The following is a 24,578-nucleotide window of genomic DNA, read 5'->3' as shown; positions in this document are numbered from 1 at the left end:
TAGGCCAGTTTTGTGAGGTAAGAATGTGTCGTGGGAATAGTGTTTCATCGCACATGGAATACAAAACTACTTCCTAAACCGCGCCAAAGCGTACGGTTTTCAGGGAAGTCACGTGTCACATACTATTGTCGTCGACGTTCGACGCTATGCATTAGCAACTACTTAGGCTAGATGTAAAATCAGTATAGTTAAAGAGAGATATTGAGTAATTATAAATGGGCAATATTCATGTGTCTTTGATTGTGCACTATGAAACAGTTGAAGGGAGATGTGTATAGTGATGCAATTATTTCCGTCACTACTACACTTTCCGCCACCGACAAAATATTTCAATATCTGTCTGACTCATACATCACGATATAATGGTCAAAATACCTAAATCCACCAAAATGACATTCTGTCGTTCCGAATGAATACGGTATGGTATCTCTGAAGGCAACTTATCGACCAAGTATTGTATAAGAATTGTGCGATAGATGTAACGTTTGATAATACATTCGTTACTTTTGACTTATAAGTACATTGTTCGCCCCGTTTCAGAATATCAAGCATTGCATATTCAGATATTACATATTCACAGGCTGTGATGACGTGTTTAACATTTCACATTTGATCGTAATGTGAGGAGTAGAGCAAGAAAACGTACTCTTGCAAAAGTTCAAAAATGTTGGAATACATGAAAAGATACACTTTCAGCTAAAGGTGTTTTTAATTAAACCAACCCGCAACCACATTGTTTCATTTAATAATTTCTGCTGCATTGAGATAGACTTTTAGTTCCCCCTGCAGTTTGGAAAATTGAGTAAAATTTGCCACATCGTCGTGTAAAGATTGTTCTCACATGCAAACAATGACAAGAAATAGATAGACTGAAAAAAACTTGCACAAATAATTTATTTGGTTTTGAAAAACATTGAAATATACGACCACGTTGAAGAAATGTACAAGTGGAGATGTTAATAGTACCAAAGACATTGCTTGAAAGATTTTTTCTTTAGTCTCATGTAAGTTGTTAACGAAGATACCAATCAAGTTGTTCTTGGATTATTAAGTCCTTCAGATAACTTAGAGTGAAAGATTACATTTCTAAGATGTAAACAAGGGCAGTTTTGCTGCAGTCCTCTTCGCGTAACTCATTTCAATAAAAGACAGTTCTTGGTTTTTTTTACAGTGCAACAGCACAGCTGCATGCCCGATCCACAGCGATCCACTCCCAATGATAATCACCGTATGGGATTCCATGCCTGGTGTTCTTGACCAGAGCCTTGGCCCAGCCTTTTTTCTTGGCGCACGCTGAACTTACATTGAATCCTGGTGGGGGGGGGAGAGAGAGAGAGAGAGAGAGAGAGAGAGAGAGAGAGAGAGAGAGAGAGAGAGAGAGAGAGAGAGAGAGAGAGAGAGAGAGAGAGAGAGATTGTATTGTGTTCATAAAGTCTTCAAAGTTTAAAATTAAGACCACCACAATTCAGTTTTCAAAAAGAAAAGCTAAAGAACGAAGAGAGTTAATTGACTCATTGGAATCTAAACTTAGGGATATTGACATTGAGATTTGTAATAATGACTCAGATGACGTGCGTGCTAAATTGGAAACTGTTCAAGAAGCCTTAAAAATAGAATATGACTATATTGCAGAGGGTGCTTTTATTCGTTCACGTGCTGATTGGTATGAATTTGGAGAAAAGAATACCAAATATTTTTTGGGACTTGAACGTTATAATGCCAAAAAATCACTTATAACTCAGCTTTTTGATTCTTCTGATAATTTGCTGACATCCTCTGCAGAAATCCAAACTCATATTTTTAGCTTTTACTCTAGGCTCTACACTACTCGTCTTCAGGAATGGGATGAATCAATAGGGGATGCTTTTTTTGTCAGAGAACATATTCCTAGTCTTAAAACCAGTGATAAGCTATTATGTGAAGGTCCAATTACTTTAAAAGAGGCCACTCTGGCTCTGCAAAATATGAACAAAAACAAGACGCCTGGAAACGATGGTTTAACAGTCGAATTTTATCAAACTTTCTGGAGTCAACTCGGACAGTACGTAATAAATTCTATAAATGAAGCTTATGAAAAAGAGCAATTGTCAACAAGTCAATCACAAGGGGTAATTACTTTAGTTGAAAAAAAAGGGAAAGACAAAAGATATATTTCTAATTGGCGTCCTATTACATTATTGAATACTGACTATAAAATAGCAGCTAGATGTATTGCCAATAGGATGGATAAAGTGCTAGATAGTATTATCAGCATGGCTCAAACAGCTTTTGTTAAAAATAGAACAATTGGTCAATGTATTCGTTTAATTGATGGTATTATGAACTTTACTAAAGACACAGATATTGAAGGTATTCTCTTGGCAATTGATTTTCAAAAAGCTTTTGATAGCCTCGAATGGGAATTTATGTTTAAATCCCTCGAAATTTTTAATTTTGGCCCTTCACTTATGAAGTGGGTACATACCTTCTATAAAAATCCGTCTAGCTGTGTTATGAATAGGGGTCTTTCTACAAGATATTTCAATTTAACTAGGGGAGTTAGACAAGGGGACCCACTCTCTCCAATTCTTTTATTATTTCTTTGGACCTTCTTTTGGTAAAAATGCAATATGACGATAACATTCATGGTATTTTAGTAGAGAACCAAGAAATTAAGAGCTCAGCGTATGCGGATGATTTAACATGTTTTCTCAGTGACGTACAGTCAGCAAATAACCTCCTTTGTCTCCTCACAAAGTTTTCTGTGATTTCTGGTTTACATGTGAACCTTGATAAAACTGAAGCACTGTGGTTAGGAAAATCAAAGCATTGTAAGGATAGACCGTTCGGGGTGAAATGGCCTATGTCGCCTATTAAGATTGTGGGTGTTTTTTTCTCTTATAATACTGTAGCTGCATATAAAATGAATTTGAGTGCACCATTTGAAGGGTTATCAAATGTTCTAAGCTGTTGGAAAGGACGTTCCCTTTCTCTAATTGGTAGGTTGCAAATTGTAAAGACCCTTGTTATTCCAAAGTTTGTCTACATTTTCTCTCACATCAATGTTGATCAGAGAGATTTAAGAATTTTAAATTCTAAAATCTATTCCTTTATATGGAAGGGTCACGATAGAGTAGCACGTGACACTATGATAGGTGACATAGGCCAAGGTGGACTCAGAATGTTGGATATAGTTGCTCTGCAAAAGGCTTTAAAAGTGACCTGGGTCAAACACTATCTTTTCTCACGTTTTCATCCTTGGAAATTGGTCTTTGATTACTATTTGAAACCAGTTGGTGGACCTTTTATCTTTAAGTGCACTTACTCACTAAAGGCACTTGGTGTAAAATTTCCTCCTTTTTTGAAAGAAATATTACAATTATGGAGTTCCTTTTCACAAAATGATTTACCCCCGCCTTTTGAAATAATATGGAATAACAAAAATATTTTGATTAAGGGGAAAAGTATATTTTAAATGACTTCTACAAACTTGGAATTGTCTATATCTCAGATATTTTTACCTCTGAAGGCACTTTTAAAGACTGGAATTTCTTTAGAAATCTTGGGATAAACAAAATTAACTTTTTACAGTGGCAAGGGCTAATATCTGCTATACCTAAATACCTGAAAATTCATCAAGCAGTTTGTGTGCGACCTGAAAATGCTGTTATGGTACATGGTCAGAATTTGTCGCTTTCACTTAGAAAATCTTCTTCAAAATTGCTTCGAGATATGATATCTGATTCTTATTTTGTCAGTCCAAGAAGTCATTTTTCTTTATCAAATTTTTCAAGAGGATTAGATTGGAAGTTTATATACAAAATGCCTTTCAAAGTAACTATCTGTAGTACACTTCGTGATTTTCAATGGAGACTTAACCACAATATTATTTATACAAATGCATCGCTTTTTAAAATGAAGTCCCATTTAGTAAGTTCAGACCTATGTACTTTTTGTCAATTAGTCCCTGAAACAATTGTTCACTTGTTTGTGGAATGTGACATTGTTAAAAGTGTATGGAAAGATATGTGCAAATTATGGCACGCAACTTTAAATTGTCCAAACAATCCAACACAAAGACAGATTATTTTGGGTGAAAAAAATTGGTCAGATTTACTCAATAACATAGTACTGGTGTACAAAAAGTATATTTATGACTGTAAACTTAAAAAGAAGCACCAACGTTTCAGATATTGAGAATTAAAGTCAGACATATTCAAAGACTAGAATTTTTATTTCAAAAAGAAAGAACACAGTGTCTATTTATAAAGACAAATGGAAGGAATTTGCCGCATAGTTCCTCCTATCTCTCTGAAAATGAAAACAGCTCTGTACAATGAATGTATCCATTTTCAATCGTCCTTGCAGTATCTGTAGTATTTCTTTTTTGCCTTTGGTTTAGACTTTTGTAACAGTCAGAGTCTTTGCCAGTCTTTGTCTTTGTTATTGATAAAATAAAATAAAAAATATTATTAAAAAAAAAAAAAAAAAAAAAAAGTCTTCACAGAATGGATTACACTTATAAGACATCACTTCATATAGGGTATACGACTGACCTCACAACATGACCGAGTTAGCATTGAAAGATTTGCAAAAAAAGTTGAAAAGATATTTTCGTAAGCAACACGAGAACGTACAGTCTGGTAGTTCCCAGAATAGGCAGCATTGTAAATTCAGCAGTGAGTGTGACTGGTTTTATAAACATCACGATTATATTCAGTTTCCGCATTACTAAATTAAGTATTCACGACAAGTATTGGGCTCTTCCAAACAATAAATTAGCTCGAAACCACATTAAAGTATATATTCTCTGAAAGCCTAGATGTTGGCAAACCCTGTGACTTGTAATCATAGTTTACATAAGGATCATGTTACAGAAAATTTGAACAACCACTCCAAAATCGTTTTTTGCCTTCCCCCGTACTAAACGCCGTAGTGTTTCCAGATACTCAAGACAACATGTTAATAGTTCCAAGTGCCGCCAACTAAGCTGTTCGTGCAAAAAGGTGTTCGTGCGAAGTTTTTCAGCGGGCGGGCAAATTTCTAAACTAATCAGCGGGCGGGGAGAAAATATCGATATTTACTGTGGGCGGGGAAGAAATTTCAATACTTTCAGCGGGCGGGGAAAAAATTTTGACAGTGGGCACCGGAAAATACGTAGAGGGAGGGAAAGCGGCGTGCATGATAGAACTTGAGGAGAAATTAAGCGCCTAACTTAGAGGGGAGGCAATGTTCCAAGTATACTGCTAACTGCTCGCACGGTTTTGCAATGTTCTGGGGTGCCTAGTGGGCATCTAGCTGGCAATGGGAAATTTCAGTAGTGGGGAGAGGGCAGCGGGGAGCCTAAATTGTTGTGGGGAGTGGGGAGCGGCAGACTGTAGATACCGGAGGGCAGTGGGCATCAAAATTCAGTGGGAGGACATATTTTCAGCGTATGCCAGTGGGAGGGCAGTTACGAACAGCTCTCACTTTCCCCTCCAAATTATAGGTCAGGGTCAAAAATAAGAAAAATCGGTATATCAGCCTTCAAAACATGTTTTGTGATGATTTTGCGAAATTGATGAAATTCACCATTTGGCGGCACCTGTAGTTCACTCAGTCTGTTATGGGTTTCCACGCATCTTGACGTATGTATTGTGAGCAAGGCAGCATTAGGTTTTGTGATGTTAACCTTGTTCTAAAAAAAAACCCATGACACCGCGTAACAGGATAGTTAGCCGTCACTTTCGGATTTTAACGAGGTGAAGGTTATTTGATCAATCATGGTACATCGCATGTAGATGGTCGATAAAAGGCACGTTTATGTAGGTTAGGGATTTTTAGTTTTGTCCTGATATACCCGGACACCTATCACGGAAAAATTGAATAAGTTCTGAAAGGCCTTGATTTTTCCATGATCAAGTTCCCAAGCCACATTGAACTCTTCGAGGACTTTATCTTCGCAATTGGGCATTCAAATCCAGTAAAAACAAGAAAGACTTTGTGGTCTTGTGAGCTATATAATATATTCCGAAATGTTTAACCAAATCATAATATCCTTATCTCGAATTTCAACGCCTCTGCACTACGAGATCACGGGAGATGAATTCGCGTTCTCAGGCAGTTATTTTCTGCACAGAATGCCGACTACGTACCTAAGTGTCCGTCTTTTGTTTTTCCAACTATGTAATCGTTCCATTGTTTTGAGTAAGAACTCGAGTACAAGTATAATGGGATATCGAATGGGCAAATCAAGCGGACTGCCTGTGCCTATTAAGGTAGAACGCGCCTCGAGGACAGATATTCGGACTCTCAAATTTCTTTAATTCTTTTCTGATCTACCACTTGTGGGGGCTCATTTTAAAGTTCTTGGAGAAAGAAAAGGTTTCACTGACTTAGTTTTTCAAAAAATCCAAAATTTTCTTTGTACCCTGTAGAGTTAACACAGGGATGGCGGCCATTTTGAATTTCGAATATCACAAAATGTTGAGTAATTTGTTTCCCTAGTTCCAAACTTTGCAATATGACACCTGATTTTTATTGTTGATTTAGTAAGAGAATGGTTGAAAGTTTCATTTAGTTTGAGCAAAAGTTTAAATCTTTCACTTTCGAGGCGCATACTACCTTAACAAGCTTGTAGTAATGCACTTGAATTTCTTTACTCACTCTGAAGACCTCTGCATGACGTGTTGGCCTGTAGACATCTTGTGACGTACACCCAAGTGTTTGGATGAACTGATACGAGTCGCAGAAATTGGTTTGATGCGTTCTCTACTAATTCATAGTCGCTGACTTCGAGGCAGGTGTCACTTAATACAGTCCCCCTCTGATGAAATAAATATAAAAGAATTATGAAAAAATGTATGATGTCGGGTATATATAATATATATATATATATATATATATATATATATATATATATATATATATATATATATCTCGAAGTATACAGATGTCCTCGTGGGATATTACTGTTCTCGATGCGGAAAGCAGAGCGTTATAATACATTAAATACATAATAACCACAAATTAATTCAAGTGCAAAGTAATATTATCTGTTACTTTAGTTTCATGCAGCCTAAAATCATCAGACAGAAATGAAAGCATTCTTAGCAACACTCTAATTATATGTATTTATACGTTTTGGGACGTACCATTATATATATATATATATATATATATATAATATATATATATATATATATATATATATATATATATATATATATATATATATATATATATATATATATAAAGTACACAGATGTCCTCTATATATATATATATATATATATATATATATATATATATATATATATATATATATATATATAAGTACACAGATGTCCTCTTCAGAAATTACAGTGCTGGATGCTAAAGCAGAGCGCTATAAAAAATAACACAATTTACTTCAAGTACAAAGTAATAATATCTATTACTTAAGTTCGTGCATGCGTCGCAAAAACTTCAGACAGAACTCTTCTGTCTGAAGATTGTGAGATGCATGAAACTTAATGAACAGATATTGTTACTTTGTACTTTAAGTAATATATATATATATATATATATATATATATATATATATATATATATATATATATATATATATATATATATATATATATATATATATATATATGCATTCAATTGTTGGTCACCGTCACCGGCATGACTGTGACAATTAAACACTCACCGAACGTTTTGTGAAGCTATTACTGTCTGGGTGACTTAGTTCTCCGCTAAAGACTTCATCCACATCTTTGTCAAGCATTGTCGGTTTAGTTTTTGAAAAGACGACACCAAGGCTGGCCTGTTTCTGCAAAGACGCGTAGTAGTCCTACAACAAAAAATTGAGATCGCTTTTCACAAAAAAATTTTACTGCTGGGTTCTTTTTTTTGAGAGAGAGCCCTGCTGTGCATCTGTGCATATCGAGCACAGAAAGGAAGACTTATAGTATCAAAGCCTAAAGTAAATTGATGAAACCTGATCTTTCATATCTACAAGTCTGGGTAGAGTGGATCTCAATGACTGTGCCGCAGTTGAGACAGAACGGATACTCGTTACACATGCGGTCTTGATATAACCTAATGAGAACCTACTACTCGAGAATGACATGCTTGACACTGAAGTTTCCCGTCCTTGTAGGTCAAATGTGCCTCCATGACAGAAATTCAGACTCTCAAACTTTTACACTGTTCTTTTGACCTACCACTTGTGGGGGTCATTTTGAAGCCTCTGGAGCAAATAAATCCTTCACCGGCTTGGTTTTGTGAAAATCAGGAATTTTATTTTTACAATTAACATGTCTTTTATCTTTTATTTTCTCGACAGTTGAGAAGAATTGAGAAGGTTGGTGAAGCGTGGAGTTAGCCGATATGTTCGACACTATCCAGCAAGAGTCATCCACGCATGTGCAAACCTCATGAGATAAATCCTGTCCGGGGTAATGAAACTTGTCCATACCTCATCCCAATCTTCATCCCATGTTTCTCCAAAAACGTCTCGCCTTCTGTCCTGTCTGAGAGCTTTGATTTCTGCAAAGAATCGACTTACAATGGTATAAAAACAAGCTTCAGTCACAGACAAATGCTGTTTATATAAAAAGGTCACCAACGGAGACATGACCAATACAAGGAGCATAGACATGACTCATATGGCAAATCTTCGAGGCTTCTCATATTGTGGGAAGAAACTGATAGAGAGATTTGGAGTTGAAAAGAGTCGAGGGGAGGTAGGAGAGGGATTCGGAGGAGGCGAAAGAGGGGAGGGCAGCGAACAAAGAAGACTGGGGACAGGCAGAATAGTTAATACAGATCATAACTCGGCCAGTAGCTTAAACTCTTTTCGATTTATTTCCCTCCATTTCATTAATGGAAACTATAGTTTCTTCTTCTGCCCCCAAGTACATTGATATCTAAAGTATTCAGCTTGGCAACTTAGCCTGTGTGTGCATGACTGCATTGTTTTATTGACAAGTGAATTCTGAACAGAAATCTAAGTCAAATAGAATCAAGGAAATACACTGTAGATGTATAGATGCTGTGTTGACAAGCTAGAGAGTACTTTTATCAACATGATTTGGGGAGTAAACCAAGAACTTGCGAGTTACATTAAAAAGAAAAAAAAAAAAAAAAAGTAATCAGAAGTTTCATATACTGACCAATCCTCGTTGGGAATTCAATAAACAAGATGAACGAACGAACAGAATGAACAAACAAACAAACAGAATAAAAGTATGAATGAATAAATAAAAATAAAATAGATAACCATTTAGATAATGAGCTCGATTTTCTTGTGTTCTTGTGTGGATTGATGCACGTTGATTGGATTGACAAAGGCTACAGCATAAGAAACGATAATTCATCACGGATCGTCATTTCCGGGAACACTACCTAAACATCTCACGTACAGGGACTTTTCAGAGATATTTACCAAATGTTAAGATATAGATGTCCCATGATAAATTTCTGTATCTGAATCGATGTTGTCTCTTTATTATCATTCATCGCGTCTGCGCTGTCCCTGGTGACTCCCTTTTGTGTACGTGTGAACGTGTCGGTTCGAGCTATTGCGGTCAACAAAGTCAAGTCAACGGAAAAAAATCACGTGTTTCTTCCCATACTATTTTATCTCACAAGCAAGAGCACCCTGAAGGTGTACTATTTTGAGTGAGTCGATCTCGGACACCACACTGTTCGCTTGACAGGTCCTGAAGAGTGCACTGTCTGCGAATTTGAACGAAACATATATATTCGACTGTAAATAGGGCGAGTCAAAGTGACATGAGATAGAAACCGCTATTAGTCAGTCGTAGAGAGTGGGGTTTCATAGTACATCGACGAACAGCTACTTAGATCATTGCCCGACGCTGCGGTCACCCTGATGCTACTTGTCATGTAGTCGCCATTTGACATTTGACAATCACCTACACATACATATAAATGACACAGTTTCGGCTGACCTCGCAAGGTTATATCTGATTGGTCGATTGTCACTATTCACAGCAACTTGGGGAGTTTATTTGTATCATCAATTATAACGGTAAGATTCTGCCAACCAATAGGAGACCAGCTTCCAAATCGCAGCAAAATGATTCGGCCCCACAGCTTAGAAAGTGACAACAAAGATAACCAATTATTAAAAGAAAATCGTAAAAAAAAATGCACTGATATTTTTTATATAAGTTTGTTTGTTTGTTTGTTTGCTCGTTTTTTGTTTGTTTACTAACGTATTTATTTATTATTTATAATTTACTTATTCATAGTCATTTTTATATATTTGCTCATGCTCCAAAAGGTTACCTGATAACCTTAAAATGTATGATTAGATCACAAAAGAAATTGCACAAGGAGTTCAAACAAAATATATTAACTTGATAGTGGTGATAAAACATACAAGAACATGAAGAACGGACTTCGAAATTTTTGAATCGAACAACATATATTGCAATTTATAGCTGTTAATAAAATAATTATTGTCGAAATATGCGTTAAACTAGCTAGTCTTATACATCTTCCACGGAAATTTTCCAAACGACCAAAATTAAAAGGTGGCACATTTTATAGCCCAGGGGGAATCATTATAAATAGTACGGGAAAGGTTGTAACGTATTAATAGTTTTTGCGAGTTGCAGATGCCAGATAAAAGACAGAAAAAATTGAATAATTAATAATTTTTCTTTTTCTCTTTACCGCATAAACATTCCTCGTGAATAAAATTCCGATCGACACGTTTGATGTACTGCAAAATGATAAAACCAAGGCCACGCGTTTTTCTTTTTCCTTTGCAATTATTAGTTGAATAGTCCATACGGACCACCGTGTTACCCTCGGGGACAACCGACATGTCTTGCGTACCAACAATTGACATTTTGCGTAAATGAGGCGTTTTCAAAGAGAACCTTATCCGACGAAGACGAAGCCGGTTTTTGACCCCGAGGCATGAAACTGGAGACGAATATGACATTTAAGGTATTTAATAGCAACTGAAGACAAGGGAAGTTTTCCCGACGTATTTCATATTCTACTTTTGGTCCATTGTTCAATAAATAATATTTTGACATTTCAGTGCGATTTCAGGAAAAAATTGATGTTACAACCAAGCATATACGTTTGAAGTTAGGCGATGTTCTCCAGACGTACTTAAAAGCAGAAATTTTTGACACCGAATGGCGGTTCTCGAAAAATAACGATCGACCCTGCTAATGCAATTTGCGTAAACAGGGTACCTGGATAGCATCCCGAAGGTAATGGCAACACGGTTTAAATACATTTAATTAATCATATCTACATGCATGTACAAGTAACCTGTGACCTTTACAGTTTGGTAAAAAAATGGACCCCTACATTGAGAAATGGGACAACATTGTTCTATTTCCACCAAACTTGACCTTGATAGCCATCTTACCTCTGGGACGATAGTCAATGTCGTTAAGGTTGTTCAATTTCTCCAGGATCTTTGACTCGTATTCGAAATTTTCTGGCACTCTGCCATCGGTGGGTGCAACTTGCAGTCGTACATAATTAACCACGCTCGACTTATCTTCTTTAGCTGAAAATCAGAAGAACACTAAGGTTACTAGTGTGGAACATTGGGACCGATGTTTCATCTGTACTTGAACTTAACGCTTGGACGTGTACGTATAGGAAGTAGTATCGCTCCAGCCCGGAGACGTTTAAAGTAAAATATCAGCCGTGATATTTGACCGTAAACGTCGACATCTGTACGATAAACGTCATCAGTTGTAGAGTGTTGGCGAACTACATTTGCAACATGAAAATAAACAAACAAAATGGCTGCTGCTTCCCAAGTATGACACGAAATTGCCGACATAAAAATATGACAGGCTTTCAGGAACGCAGAAATTTTGGGTAGCCGACTACAGCAAGAGAACAACCATAATTAACGCTGGAGTTGCAAAAAAGAAAATGTTTCGTCTGGATTTTTTCGACACCCCTCTACCCTCCCCCACCCGCAATGAGAGGCAAAACTTTCAGAGTATCCCCTCCCCGTTGGTAAGAATTTTTTTGATGCAAACAAGCGCCAATATGAAAAACTGGGGCATATATAATATATATATATATATATATATATATATATATATATATATATATATATATATATATATATAATATATATATATATATAAACATAGATACATACTATAACACGAATTACTTCAAGTACAAAGTAATTAATTCGAAGTGATTGATATAAGCGGGGTTATGATGGTATTGTCGGTAACTTGGTACTGAGCGTGCCGGGGCCAGCAAGGCTAGTATTCCGATGTTGAAGAAATGTAAGGAAGACTTGGGCAGCGAAAACTATGATCTAAAGATGTTAGTACACAAGGCTATGGTACGATAGCAAAAGGTAAGCTGGAGACTGACCAGTATACACGTGGGCCAAGACTTTGTACTTTACTTTATGCTTGAAGTAAATTGTGTTGTTATTATAACGTTCTTCTTTAGCATCGAGCACAGTAATTTCCCACGAGAACATTTGTATACTTCGATATATATATATATATATATATATATATATATATATATATATATATATATATATATATATATATATATATATATATATTATATATATATTAATGTCTAAGGGATAAACCCATAATTTGTTTTCCAGCGTGCATTTGTGTATGTTTGACAACTGACGTAAATTAAATCCACTTGCACTCGGTAATTAGAAGTCCTTAGGTGTGCAACAAATATGATATTAAAATTCATAAAAAGATATCAATGCGTTATACAAATGAGTTTCCTAGGCTAACTATGAAAAAAAACTCAATTTAAAATTATCTTGATTGATTTGCCTGAAATTCTTTTTCACTGGCCCATTGTCTGCCTTTTTAGTACTCCCATGATAGTCAACTGTTGCTGTCATTTCTCATTCTCACACTTTTACAGACAGCATAGTGTTCACAAGTATAAATTTTTTTATAATCTTCAGTCATTGAAACAACACAGCTGTTTAATTGGATGGTTTATGAATGAATTGTTTTCTGCCCCGTTCAGTGTGAGTTATCAGTATGATTTGCAAAGAAATGAAAAGATGAAGCCCCACCCAACCCCCAACCCCACCCTCTGATGGTACTCCAGGTTTTTATTGTGTCACCCCTCCATTTTCTCTTCCGGTCCCTGCCGTTAATTGTGCTCGTTCCAAAGACCAAGATAAACATTCGTGGGGTTATGGTTATGGTTATCGATCTACCCTAAATTTTACTCACCGACTCTAAACGTTCTGATGCCATAGATAAACGCAAAAAAGATAGTGAAAATCAGTAACTATGTGATATTTGGCAAAAAATACAAATCGCGCAAGAATTTTGTTGAGATTTCATAATTGCACGCTTAAAAAGTAGCGTCGAAGCCAGCGATCTCCATAACATGTGGTCAATTGGTCATTTAGTAAATACGATTATGAAGATGAACAAAATTTTGACCACTTTCTGGCTGTTGTTAATGAAAATCGGACTTTCGCACAAATTTTAGAGGAACGTCATCTCTTGGCATTCCTTATTGGTTCAACCCGCTCTCTTTGTGTTGCATGTTACAGCGATGCTGATTGGCCGTGGCTAGATGTGTAACAGACATATCAGTTTGGCAGGTTGATGTGGCTATGAAATACTACACATAAAATATATTCGCTTTGGTTGTGACCAGTTGCGAGCAGTTTAAGGATGGCAAAAGCTGGAAGACTTCTAATGAAAGTACCAAGAAAACCAAAAATACGTTCATGTTCCTGGATGATACGATGTATTCTGTGATGTATTTTGTGCCATTTTGGCTAAAAAGATACAGAGTAGATTAAAACCATTCATCAAACTGAATGAGGATTTCTGTACATACTTTCGTAATATGAAGTATTGTTGATTTTTTTGTGTTTCAGCACAAATGATCCAAAAACTTTAAAAAGTAAGTCAGTAAAATGGTGAATTTTCAACGACCCTATTAAAGTTCAGTATATGTGCTCATAACGAGATAGTTCCGTTGGTAACACGATTGGAACTAATTGGGAAAATTGGATGACAGTAATATTAGGAAAATGTAACGAAATCGAAATTTTTACAGCTGAAATTTTACAAAATGATAGAATAATGTAAAATTTAAAATATTGTTCTCATCGAACAAAACAACGAAAACACAATGATTATTGCATACCTCTTCCATCGGATTCATTTTCATGGAAAATGTTCATTTTGTGTAAATATACTAAAGAAATGAGACAAAATGCTTAAAATTTCTCTACTTAACGACTTTTGAGTCAGGGCACTTTTGAAATGCCCTGACTTTTTCGTGAATATAAGGCTTCATAAACATTAAATTGAGGCAGGGCACACTTTAAATGACCCTGACTGACTTATCTGTAAATCAATCGAAAAGCTTCATTTTGGTCGAGGAAAAGTGACAAACTGAGATTATTACTAGTGTTCAGTAATGAAGAAACTACAGACAAACTCAAATATTTTCATTCAAATATGGATATTGTTCAAATGTTTTGAACAATATTGCATTAGATACTATCATGCACTGATTCTTGCTCATAATATTTAACAACATCGTAAATTTTGAATAAAATTTTAAAATGGTAAGCAAATATGGTGTAATATTAGACAAATTTCTAAAATTCTTAAGAAATGTTGCCAATCCAATTATCCCAATTTAGTTCCAATCGTGTGTTGTTGTGTAATATGTTCCGAAAGAATAAATACTAAATTAAATGTTATATCATTTTAATACTTGTTACCAGTTTCTTAGGTCTGAACAATGTTTTATGTAATGATTTATAACAGCTTTCTAGCCCTATATGAAGACGTTACATTTGTTTCAATTACTTAGTATTTATGTCTTGGCGTGTCTCGTTATGAAAAGGAGAGAAAATATTGCACTATTTTGATGCATGGGTTTTTAAACAATATCAAAAAGGCATTGCAATCATACAATGGGAAAGAATTTAAGATAAAGGAATTAATACATAGTAAGTTTTCATATTGTATAGTGTTGTTATATCGTTATGGAGGTACTAAACTTTGCTACGAGGGTACATCATTCCTCTAAGAATTGTTTTTCAAAATCTTAGAGAAAGGTTCAGAAATCTCATGATTATGGACACCTATGTTATCGATCAGAACACCAGAATTTTAATCATATGTTGATTTGCATAGCAAGCAGACACTATCCAGAAAGACAGCCGGTGTTTTACCAGCACGTGACAATAAGTGACTAAATTTTACTCGAAAACAGTCTTTGACGACTCTTTCTTCGTTACAATATGATGAATGAACATGAGAGTTTCACTTGATCGTTTTTTACGCGTCACTTATGAATATTTATGAATAATAAGTGCCAAATATCAACAAGTCTCGACCTATTTTATTTTTATTTTGAAAGCATGCATTCGGAAAAGCACAATTATTTTTATTTTTTTGGCCTAACAGAATGTTAAACGTTGTCACTATTCCCTAAGACTGATAGTTTTATTGAAATCCTCGTCAGTTTATTTTACAAGCTGAGGAAAAATTTAAGGGTCGCACTGCAGGTCTTTTCCTAAAAGACAGTGCGCGCGTGGCGTGATAGCGACGTCGCTAAGTGACATTTGTTGACATGACAACACTCGGTATAAAGTGATAAAACGGCCACCACTCTCTGCTGACGATTGAGCGCAAATGAAATCGGAATAGTTGTGAAGTAAATGACACTTTTGGTTTACTAACGACTGTAGCAAAGTTGTGTACCACGAAAAGTTCTTCCTACGCGAGTTTTTCGAGTGCCCTTATCTTTTCTTAAGATATTCATGGTGACGTGGAGGAATTGTCGCGCATTAAGTACAGTCGAAACATCCCATAGCTTATGAATGAAGCCTGTTTAAATTAATATTTCGATATTCAGGCGTGCGATAGAATAAAACCAAAGCCCAAAATTTCATGATTTTCCAAGAGTTTTCAAAATTCTGGTTGTGGGTATATGATCGATAAATCGGTTATAACCTTAGTTCCATGTGTCGCACTAGCATTGTCTGACGACCACGTCTGACACACTATAACTGACACATATATATATATATATATAGAGAGAGAGAGAGAGAGAGAGAGAGAGAGAGAGAGAGAGAGAGAGGAGAGAGAGAGAGAGAGGTATACAGATGTCCTCGTGGGAAATAACAGTGCTCAATGCTGGAAGCACAGCGTTATAAATAATAACAAAATTACTTCAAGTACAAAGTAATGGTATCTGTTACTTAAGTTTCATGCATCCTGCAATCATCAGACAGATGAAGTGAAAGTAATACTAGCTCAACACTCTTATATATATCTATTTATAGGTGGTGTTAAAATTTGATAGATAATATTTGTTTTGGTGGCGACATTTTGAAACCAACTCCGAGTGTTTGTTTAACAGCGTAGATTTGTCAGCACTGATAATGTGTAGTTTTTCTGATATACAAAGATTACATAGCTTGCTTATGTTAGAGTAACTTGATGCTTTGTCAATAATTGACCACGAAATGTCAAAGACCTGATTCTTTTGTTTCAAGGTCCAGATGTACTTGGACAGCTCAGTCGAGAGTTGATATCTTTCGTTACGGAACCATTGCATGTGATTAGCGAAGCGCGTCTTGAAGGTGTTATCAGTGCGTCCGATGTAGACTTCTCCGTGTTGTCCCCCGTTGACAATGTATGGGTATGCCCATATGGAGACGTTTTACATTTATCTTTGAATCGCTAAGATCACTATTATGGTCTTCATGCACGATAACACAATTATATATCTAACCATTTTCAAGATGGTCGCGATTTGCCGCTAGAAATTTACTTAAAACACGATTGGAACTAATTTGGGAAAATTGGATGAGAGTAATTATTAGGAAAATGTAACGAAATCGAAATTTTTACAGCTGAAATTTTACAAAATGATAAAAAAGGGTAAAATTTGGAATATTTTTCTCATCGAACAAAACAACGAAAATACAACGATTTTGCATACCTCTTTCATCGGATTCATTTTCATGAAAAAAAGTTCATTTTTGTGTAAATGTACTAAAGAAACGAGACAAAATGCTTAAAATTTCTCTAATTGACGACTTTGAGTCAGGGCACTTTTGAAATGCCCCGACTTTTTCGTGAATTTAAAGCTTCAAAAACATTAAATTGAATCAGGGCACATTTTAAATGACCCTGACTGACCTAACTCTAAATCAAGCGAAAAGCTTCATTTGTTCGAGGAAAAGGGACAAACTGAGATTATTACTAGTGTTCAGTAATGAACAAACTCCAGACAAGTTCGCATATTTTCATTCAAATAGGAATATTGTTCAAATGTTTTGAACAATATTGCATTAGATACTATCATGCACTGATTCTTACTCATAACATTTCAACAGCATTGTAAATTTTGAATAAAATTTTAAAGATGGTAAGCAAATATGGTGTAATATTAGACACATTTCTAAAATATTTGAGAAATTGCGCCCATCCAATTATCCCAATTTAGTTCCAATCATGTTTTAAATAATTGTTATCGAAAGTGGTGTCAAAGGTAATAGCAATAAGCTTTGAGAAGAGAACTACAACGCCGAAACAAATTATCGAAACGTATTTGACCTTGAAAGCCTGTTATCTATACGTCGTGTTTTACATCTAGTTCTTATGTTACAATACCCACTACTCGGCTAAAGTTCAAATTAGAATTAATTAGTCAAAAATATAATGGATCATAGAGAACACCAATTATCGATCAAGGGACGTGTCTGTAACTTCAAACTACATCGATAGAGCAATATAATTTTCAATCGTTGAGGATCAAATTGACGTATCACAAGCCACTGACGGGGAAAATAAATAAACTATATACAACAGGGTAGCCTAAGTCTTACAGATATAGGTTGTGATAAATTTCCCTATCTTCATTAAATTTTCAAAAGATGTCTGTTATATGCCAGCTCGGGGGAAAACGATTTACGTGGGGAAAATCTAACGGGTACAGTGGAGCGACAAAGTATGCATCCGCTCGCTGGCTATAAAACTGAACATTTCGTTGATGTGTATGGTACACACGCACAAAGTGAATTTAAATCTTGTGATGAAGATACAATCGTTACAGAAGTCATTGACCTTTATATGTAACTGATGTGTCAACTTTACGATTATTATGTGGCATTGGAAAAATCTATCCCAGTTAAGTTTCACCAAGCCATTGTAAAAAACCATGCAGTATAAAAGGGTCTTATCGTGTATTATATCCGCGGGTATAGGGATGATATTACGACTTTCATGATATGTAAATAACCATTGTATGTAAGATGTACGTTTACGAATACAAGGGAATAAGAAGAAACAACACCTGACAGTATGTAACACCCACTGGAATACAAAACAACAAGACGGTGTTATCTTTGAAGATTTTGACCTAATGTTTCGTGTCTCTATCCCGGTGACCTCTGGCTATTCCCGATGTTGGGAGACAATGAACTGGGATGCATTCCCAACATCACTATCATAATAACTAGTCGAGCGGGCTTAAATTTTGTAGATTTTTAGAAAGTGTCGGCTCGAGAGACACCCGAAAGCTTCTTTCTGTTATCTATGATTGAAATACAGAGAACATGACGACCTTTTCACAAAATAAGTATTTCTGAACCTAATTTTGGTCGGAACGTAAACCATTGACAACAATTTAGGTGATACTATTATATTTAAGGGGGTATATTCCTAATTCATAAACTGGTCTGGTTTTGAGATTACCCATAATGCTGCCTGATCTGTTCACTCAGAAATTGTTTGTCTTCATTTCTTAACAATTTTAAAGCTTAATTTTAGTTTCAAGATTATTTCTTCTTAATATACTCAAAAATTATCAATTATGTTTCAAATTTAAGTGTATGTTTAATTAGAAGCCGATGTGTGAGTGGAGGTGTTGAAAATTTCACACTTTCATGGTAAAGTTATTGGCAACCGACGTGATTTCATCATACCATCTGCCAGACATGTAAATTTCCTTCGTCATAGACATTCAAAAAAATTAACACCTTTCATTTCACAGGTGCAAGTTAATCCCTCAGTTATACTATAAATATATCCCGGTGTGGGAGGATTTGACCTTTTCATCATTCAAAGTAGGAAGTCAGAAAGACATGATCTTCAAAACAATGCTGTCAGATTTTTTGAAAAAATGATTCAAGCTATTCTATGTATAGAATAAATTTGCTTCTGTTCAATAAGTGATTCAGTGTGCACAGACCAAGGAGAATTATTCACCCGCCCATATACTGTGGGTTTGGTTCATTTTGTTCATCTATTGGGAAAACACATCTACACAGCAACCTGTAACAGGCCCTGTACAGACTCTGAAACAAAGCCTGTTGTACAGGTCTGTGTCATCAAAGACGTTCCATAGCTGTGACAGGGGCTGATGTACAGGTCTGGAGCCAGTTCTGTGATGACATGGCTATATACAGTGTTGTAGACACAGTGATGTGACAGGGCCTGAAATTTCTGCCTGTCTCATCACTGTATTTACAGGACTGTACACAGCAATGTGAATACAGACCTGTAAAAGGGTCAATAACTTTTTAATGCGCAGACAATTATGCCTGTATTTATTTCTGTCATCAAAATTCGCCCATTTTTCTGAAAATATATACCCATGACTCTTGCATGCAATCGGGCTGAACAATAATCAACAAGTTGAATATGATAGCATCAGTCTTTAATCGTGGTATAACGCAACGGGAGTCGATATTAAGCTGTAATATAACCCTCTTTCGTAAAGGTTAGTACATCATTCGATCGCCATCATTCGAAGTGACGGCCACCATTTTGTTCCAAAGACATCGCTCAGCGTTAGTCCAAATGTCATAATGCATTCGGTGATCTCTTCAACAAGTTAGTGAGCATCTGATAAAAGGTTCATCCGATTCGGTTGAGTGCATTGAGAGCATAAAGACTATTCACTCAAGGTTGCGTGGATGTCAAAGCTCGGTTGGAGGTGCCTCTCAATATGAAGTTAGTCAAGTTAATGAGTTGTGTGCAGCCATTCAACGATCGGGGAGAATGAAAATTGAAAAGCTAAAATGTTAGACCCCATCTCGAGGAAGTTAAAAAGATAGTAATGTTACTGTTTTACCTTCAGGGAGCATGTGTTAATACTTAGGATCTATAAACACTGCCTGTATATGCAATGCACCTGTTATTGTAGGCAGTTAGTATATCAAGACTCCAAGTCATCAGTAAGGAACTGGTGCGAGATTTTGCTGGTTCACCTCTGCCAAAATAATCTGAGGAACATTTTCGTGCATAAATTGCCTTCTGTAAGTGCATCCGTTAAAATCTATTGTACTATATCTTTGTTGTGATCAAATTTTGACTGCGATGACGTATCTAAATCTTAATTACAGGAAACTACAATAGATTAGTGTGAGCTGTTTTCTCTTTCTGTATAAGTCGTACAAAGCTTGCATTCTGAATTTTGAATATTGAATGTTAATCCCATGGCAACAGTACACGACTAAAGATCGCGCTTTTATCGGGCATGCGCGTTCAGGTTACCGCCGTTCAGTCGACTAAATATGCAACTCATATCTCAATATTCGGACACCATTACCCTTTTCAAGACGTCAGAGCAACACATCTTTAAAATCAAATTATGTGTTTAATACTTTGGAGTAAAGTCGTCTTTCCCCTGGGCAACGCCCACACTTATCAGCAAATCCCAGAGTTAAACGAATGCACGTAGGATGGGCAATATGCCTGACAAATTTCAACTTCGATCTATTGTCCTTGCTCCCGTTTGGGGGTCATGAATTTTTGAGGGGGGGGGGGCGGTCCTTTCCAGTATTAATAAAGTTTTATATTATGTTAAATTTTAGCGAAATCTAGAAATCTAGAGGCGATTCCATAGGGTGATATAAACATTGCTACCTTATAGTTGACTTTATACCTTGAATTCACAAGTGCGTTACCGGCCTAAAGACATCAACTGAGAGGATTAAGATAAACGATACAAAATGATATTAAGAGGAAGATATGCCATGCATATTTATGACTTGTTCACTTGAAGAAAAAAAAATTCTTCTTCGCATTGACTATGGTAAATAATTATATATATATATATATATATATATATATATATATATGAACGTCGGTCAGAATTATTTGCGGATCTCATCATCACTTTCTACTTCAGGCAATAATCGCTCCGCACATTTCTTGATTTCTTGCGATATTTAATTGATATTGTGCGAGAACATTTAATGCCAAAGTTTTGTAGTCTGGCTTACTGATGTTGTACAAACATTACTTGCATGTAGTCAGACAATTTTGATCAACGTCAGACTGGAGAATCTTACTCACATTAATGCAAGCACTTTGCATGTTTGAGAAAATCATTCGCATGGCCATCGCACGTGCTTGCCAATCGCGTTGGAAAGGAAGAAAATTATGAATAATTTAAGTGGGTAAAGATATTTGCATTGGCTGGTTACCATTACTTCAAGGATGATGCAATCGCGAAGGGATGAAAAGAGCCATAATAAATTGATAAAATATGGAACTGATTAAAATATTAATCTCTTTTAAGGCCTTTCAAGGCATACTTTGAATTAATAAGCAGAATCGTCTACTTCAACTAAACCATACCCTCCCAAGTGGGCACACAAACTACAGTAGAATTTGCCCCACTAAAACGAACGACTTGTTAGTCTACAATGAGTTAACCCGTTATCTTAAATTATCAGTTAGACATCAATAGTATTATGCGAGTTTATATGTAAAATACAGTTTATCAGTGTTGTTCTTCAACTGACAAAATTTAGCATCGATGTGTAAAATCCCCGCCAAACAAGTTTTTGGAAACTTCTCTGCAATGCAGTTGATTATGCTTCCTTACAAGGGTTTAACCCTTTGAGAGCCAAAGTCAATTTTTGTGGCCCTTATAAAATGTACCCAAGTCAGTTTTCAGATTTTTGCCAAAGTTTGATATATTTATTTTTTATTTATTTATTTATTATTTATTTATTTACACAGTTTTATTGAACGGCCGAGTTACTTGTACAGTAATTTCATCGGGGCTCAAGCAAAATTACAATAATTACATCTACAAAGGAACATTCATTTTCACATAATCTTTCAAGTCAGATTTAAAGTTGTACAGAACAGTAGTTTGTTTGATTTCAATTGGTAAAGCATTCCACAGTTTGGCAGCACGGTATTGAAAGCTACGTTGACCATATTTTGAGAAGCATCTAGGTACATAAGAATCCTGGCGAGAAGAAGACCGGTATGATGACTTAAATGCGATGTCCATTTGGCCCAAAATTATTTTAAAAATACAGAAAACTCACAAAAATTGATAAAATGTTGGCGGGAAAAATTATAGCGCTCAAAGGGTTATATATTACATGCGTAATGGACAGTATAAACAATATTATGAATGGCATTTCGATTTTGATTTGAGCAATATCACTTCTGCTATAGCGCCATCATTATCTTTCATTACATATTTCTGTTTTACATTGTCTTCGGTACCTGGGACCGTTCAGTTCCTACCTATAACAGAAAAATTAGCTTCCTTTTACAGTCGTTTTCACCTGCATACAGAGCTAGTTTGCCTTCAGCTTTGTAATCGATATTTAAGATGAAAGAAGAGAAGGTTAACTTGAATACACAAGTGGAAGAAAGAGACTTGCTTTATTGTTTTCATGATGAATACTAGCCTGTGGATTTATAACAAGTTGGCATTGATATCCTGTGTCTCCCCAGGCGTTTTCAGATACATGACAAATAGCGATTTTTTACCCCTTCACATTGACACCTGCGACAGATCCAGGGCCCAACCTCCCCGACGGCGACTCGATTTACCATGATGATTTATGAAACCTGAGTATTTATTATCCGACGATTTTTGCATCCTTCCACAATCACTAAAGACTTCTCTGTTCCTCTAGGAAGTATCCACTACAACAGTACGTACCTCGTACCCAGAGGGGGTTTCTAACTCATGTAGTCAGTCGGCCAACATAATGTCAAATGCACCTCGGAGACAAACATTCAAATTTTCGAACTTTAAATTTAAAATGCTATTTTGGTCTACCACTTGTCGGGGCTTATTTTGAAGCTCGTCGAGTAAAGAAAGTTTTGACTAGCTTATTTTTGTGAAAATCGTAAATTTTATTTTTCCTGTTAGGGTTAATACAGAGATGGCGGCCGTTTTGAATTTCAATTGTAGGTAAATATTGGTATGAAATGTGCTTCACGAGCACAAAAATTTGCAGGGTGACCCCTGATTTTTATTCTTGAGATATTTAACGAGAATTATTTTAAGTTTCCGTACAGAAAGTCCCTGCAAAACTTTAGGTCTTTTAATTTCGTGGCTACCTATGTCGCAATACTAAATATCGACTTTACTAAAGTAATGCATTGTTGTGTAACGTTAGTTGACAGTTGAACTATGGTCATGATTAAAATGTATCGTCATACGGCACGTAGCGCTGTATCGAATATCTCGATATGATTTCGAAGCAGAACAAGAGACTCGGACAAAACAACAATACCAGTAAACATAAAAAAAATCATGGTTTAGGTAAATTTAACCGTAAAAAGTTTCGCTCAAGAAGATGACTAATGTACCTGTTTGATTCATGCACCGGTCTTGTTAGAAATTTCGGGTTGTTTACGAAAATACACATTGAATACTTGAAATAATTCTCTAATATGCTTTTAGGTAAAACTTACGTTTGAGCATGAAGGTGTTTTTTTTGTGTATCAGTGGTTTGGCATTTGTCTTTTACAAGTTCCCGCCAAAGAGATCTCCGAAAAAGTCGTACCACGGTCAAAATGTTCAAATCTTCCTGATATTGGACCACAAATCCTTCCAGGGAGATAGGGGTTGGGGTGGGGTGGTGGTTCCAAGAGTGGTGAATGAAACGTTTATCAGAAATGCGTTGATCGAGCTCACTCAGAGTTTACTATGAATCTTGTCGCTGTGGACGTCGAACAGTTTTATCAGATCAAACGGCGAAATTCTCTAAGCACTGTTTAAAACGTAACGGCACTCCTAGGATGTTTAGAGAGCTCAAGATATGAAAAGACATGAGATGCGCACATCGAAAAAAAAACCAAAACTCTTTCAAAATGCAAAACGCTTACTCTATCACATTTTGTAGCAGAAATGGTTAGCTAATAGGATCAAGGTAAAAGACAAGATTACAAAGACAAGTCCTACTTACCTCCGACAAGGATGAACACCCAAGATACACTTAGGAAGAAAACAGAAATGATATGGCAAATGTAAGCCATACTGGTGATGGCCGACGCGCGTTGTGGGTTAGATCCGTTCGCAAATGGCAGCACTTGGGCTTTGAACCGTCGAGTGCTCTACACCAGAATTTATATATGTATTCCAGATGTGATAATTATATGCTGATGATTGGCGAGTCATAAGACGTGGGAGGTGACTGCTAGTTCTTGAGCCTATTATAGTATTATCCGGGCGGACTATTTGCCGATGAGAAGACACTATCAATTATTAAAAAGTCCAAGATCACAATGATTCATAGAATCGACATGGTGAGAGATGCCTTAAAGGCTTGTACTTGAATGCCCACATGTTTGGTT

At 36.0% G+C, this 24,578-nt stretch overlaps 1 protein-coding gene across 1 annotated transcript; it reads right to left on the bottom strand.

Annotated features, from left to right (window-relative positions):
- On the bottom strand, positions 1–24,333 carry LOC139147466 (uncharacterized). The gene is made up of 6 exons (XM_070718575.1): positions 24,191–24,333; positions 11,366–11,509; positions 8,423–8,493; positions 7,652–7,795; positions 6,625–6,784; positions 1–1,311 (listed from the first exon to the last, which is right to left on the bottom strand). The coding sequence occupies exons 1-6, from the start codon at positions 24,258–24,260 to the stop codon at positions 1,166–1,168; spliced, it is 735 nt and encodes a 244-aa protein (XP_070574676.1). The 5' UTR covers positions 24,261–24,333; the 3' UTR covers positions 1–1,165.
- Positions 24,334–24,578: the final 245 nt, after the last annotated feature.

Source organism: Ptychodera flava, chromosome 2 (genome assembly GCF_041260155.1).
Source record: "Ptychodera flava strain L36383 chromosome 2, AS_Pfla_20210202, whole genome shotgun sequence".
In the NCBI taxonomy this organism is placed as follows: Eukaryota; Metazoa; Hemichordata; class Enteropneusta; family Ptychoderidae; genus Ptychodera; species Ptychodera flava.
Note: the sequence above shows the minus strand (reverse complement) of the source record. Positions and strands in the feature narration are given on the sequence as shown.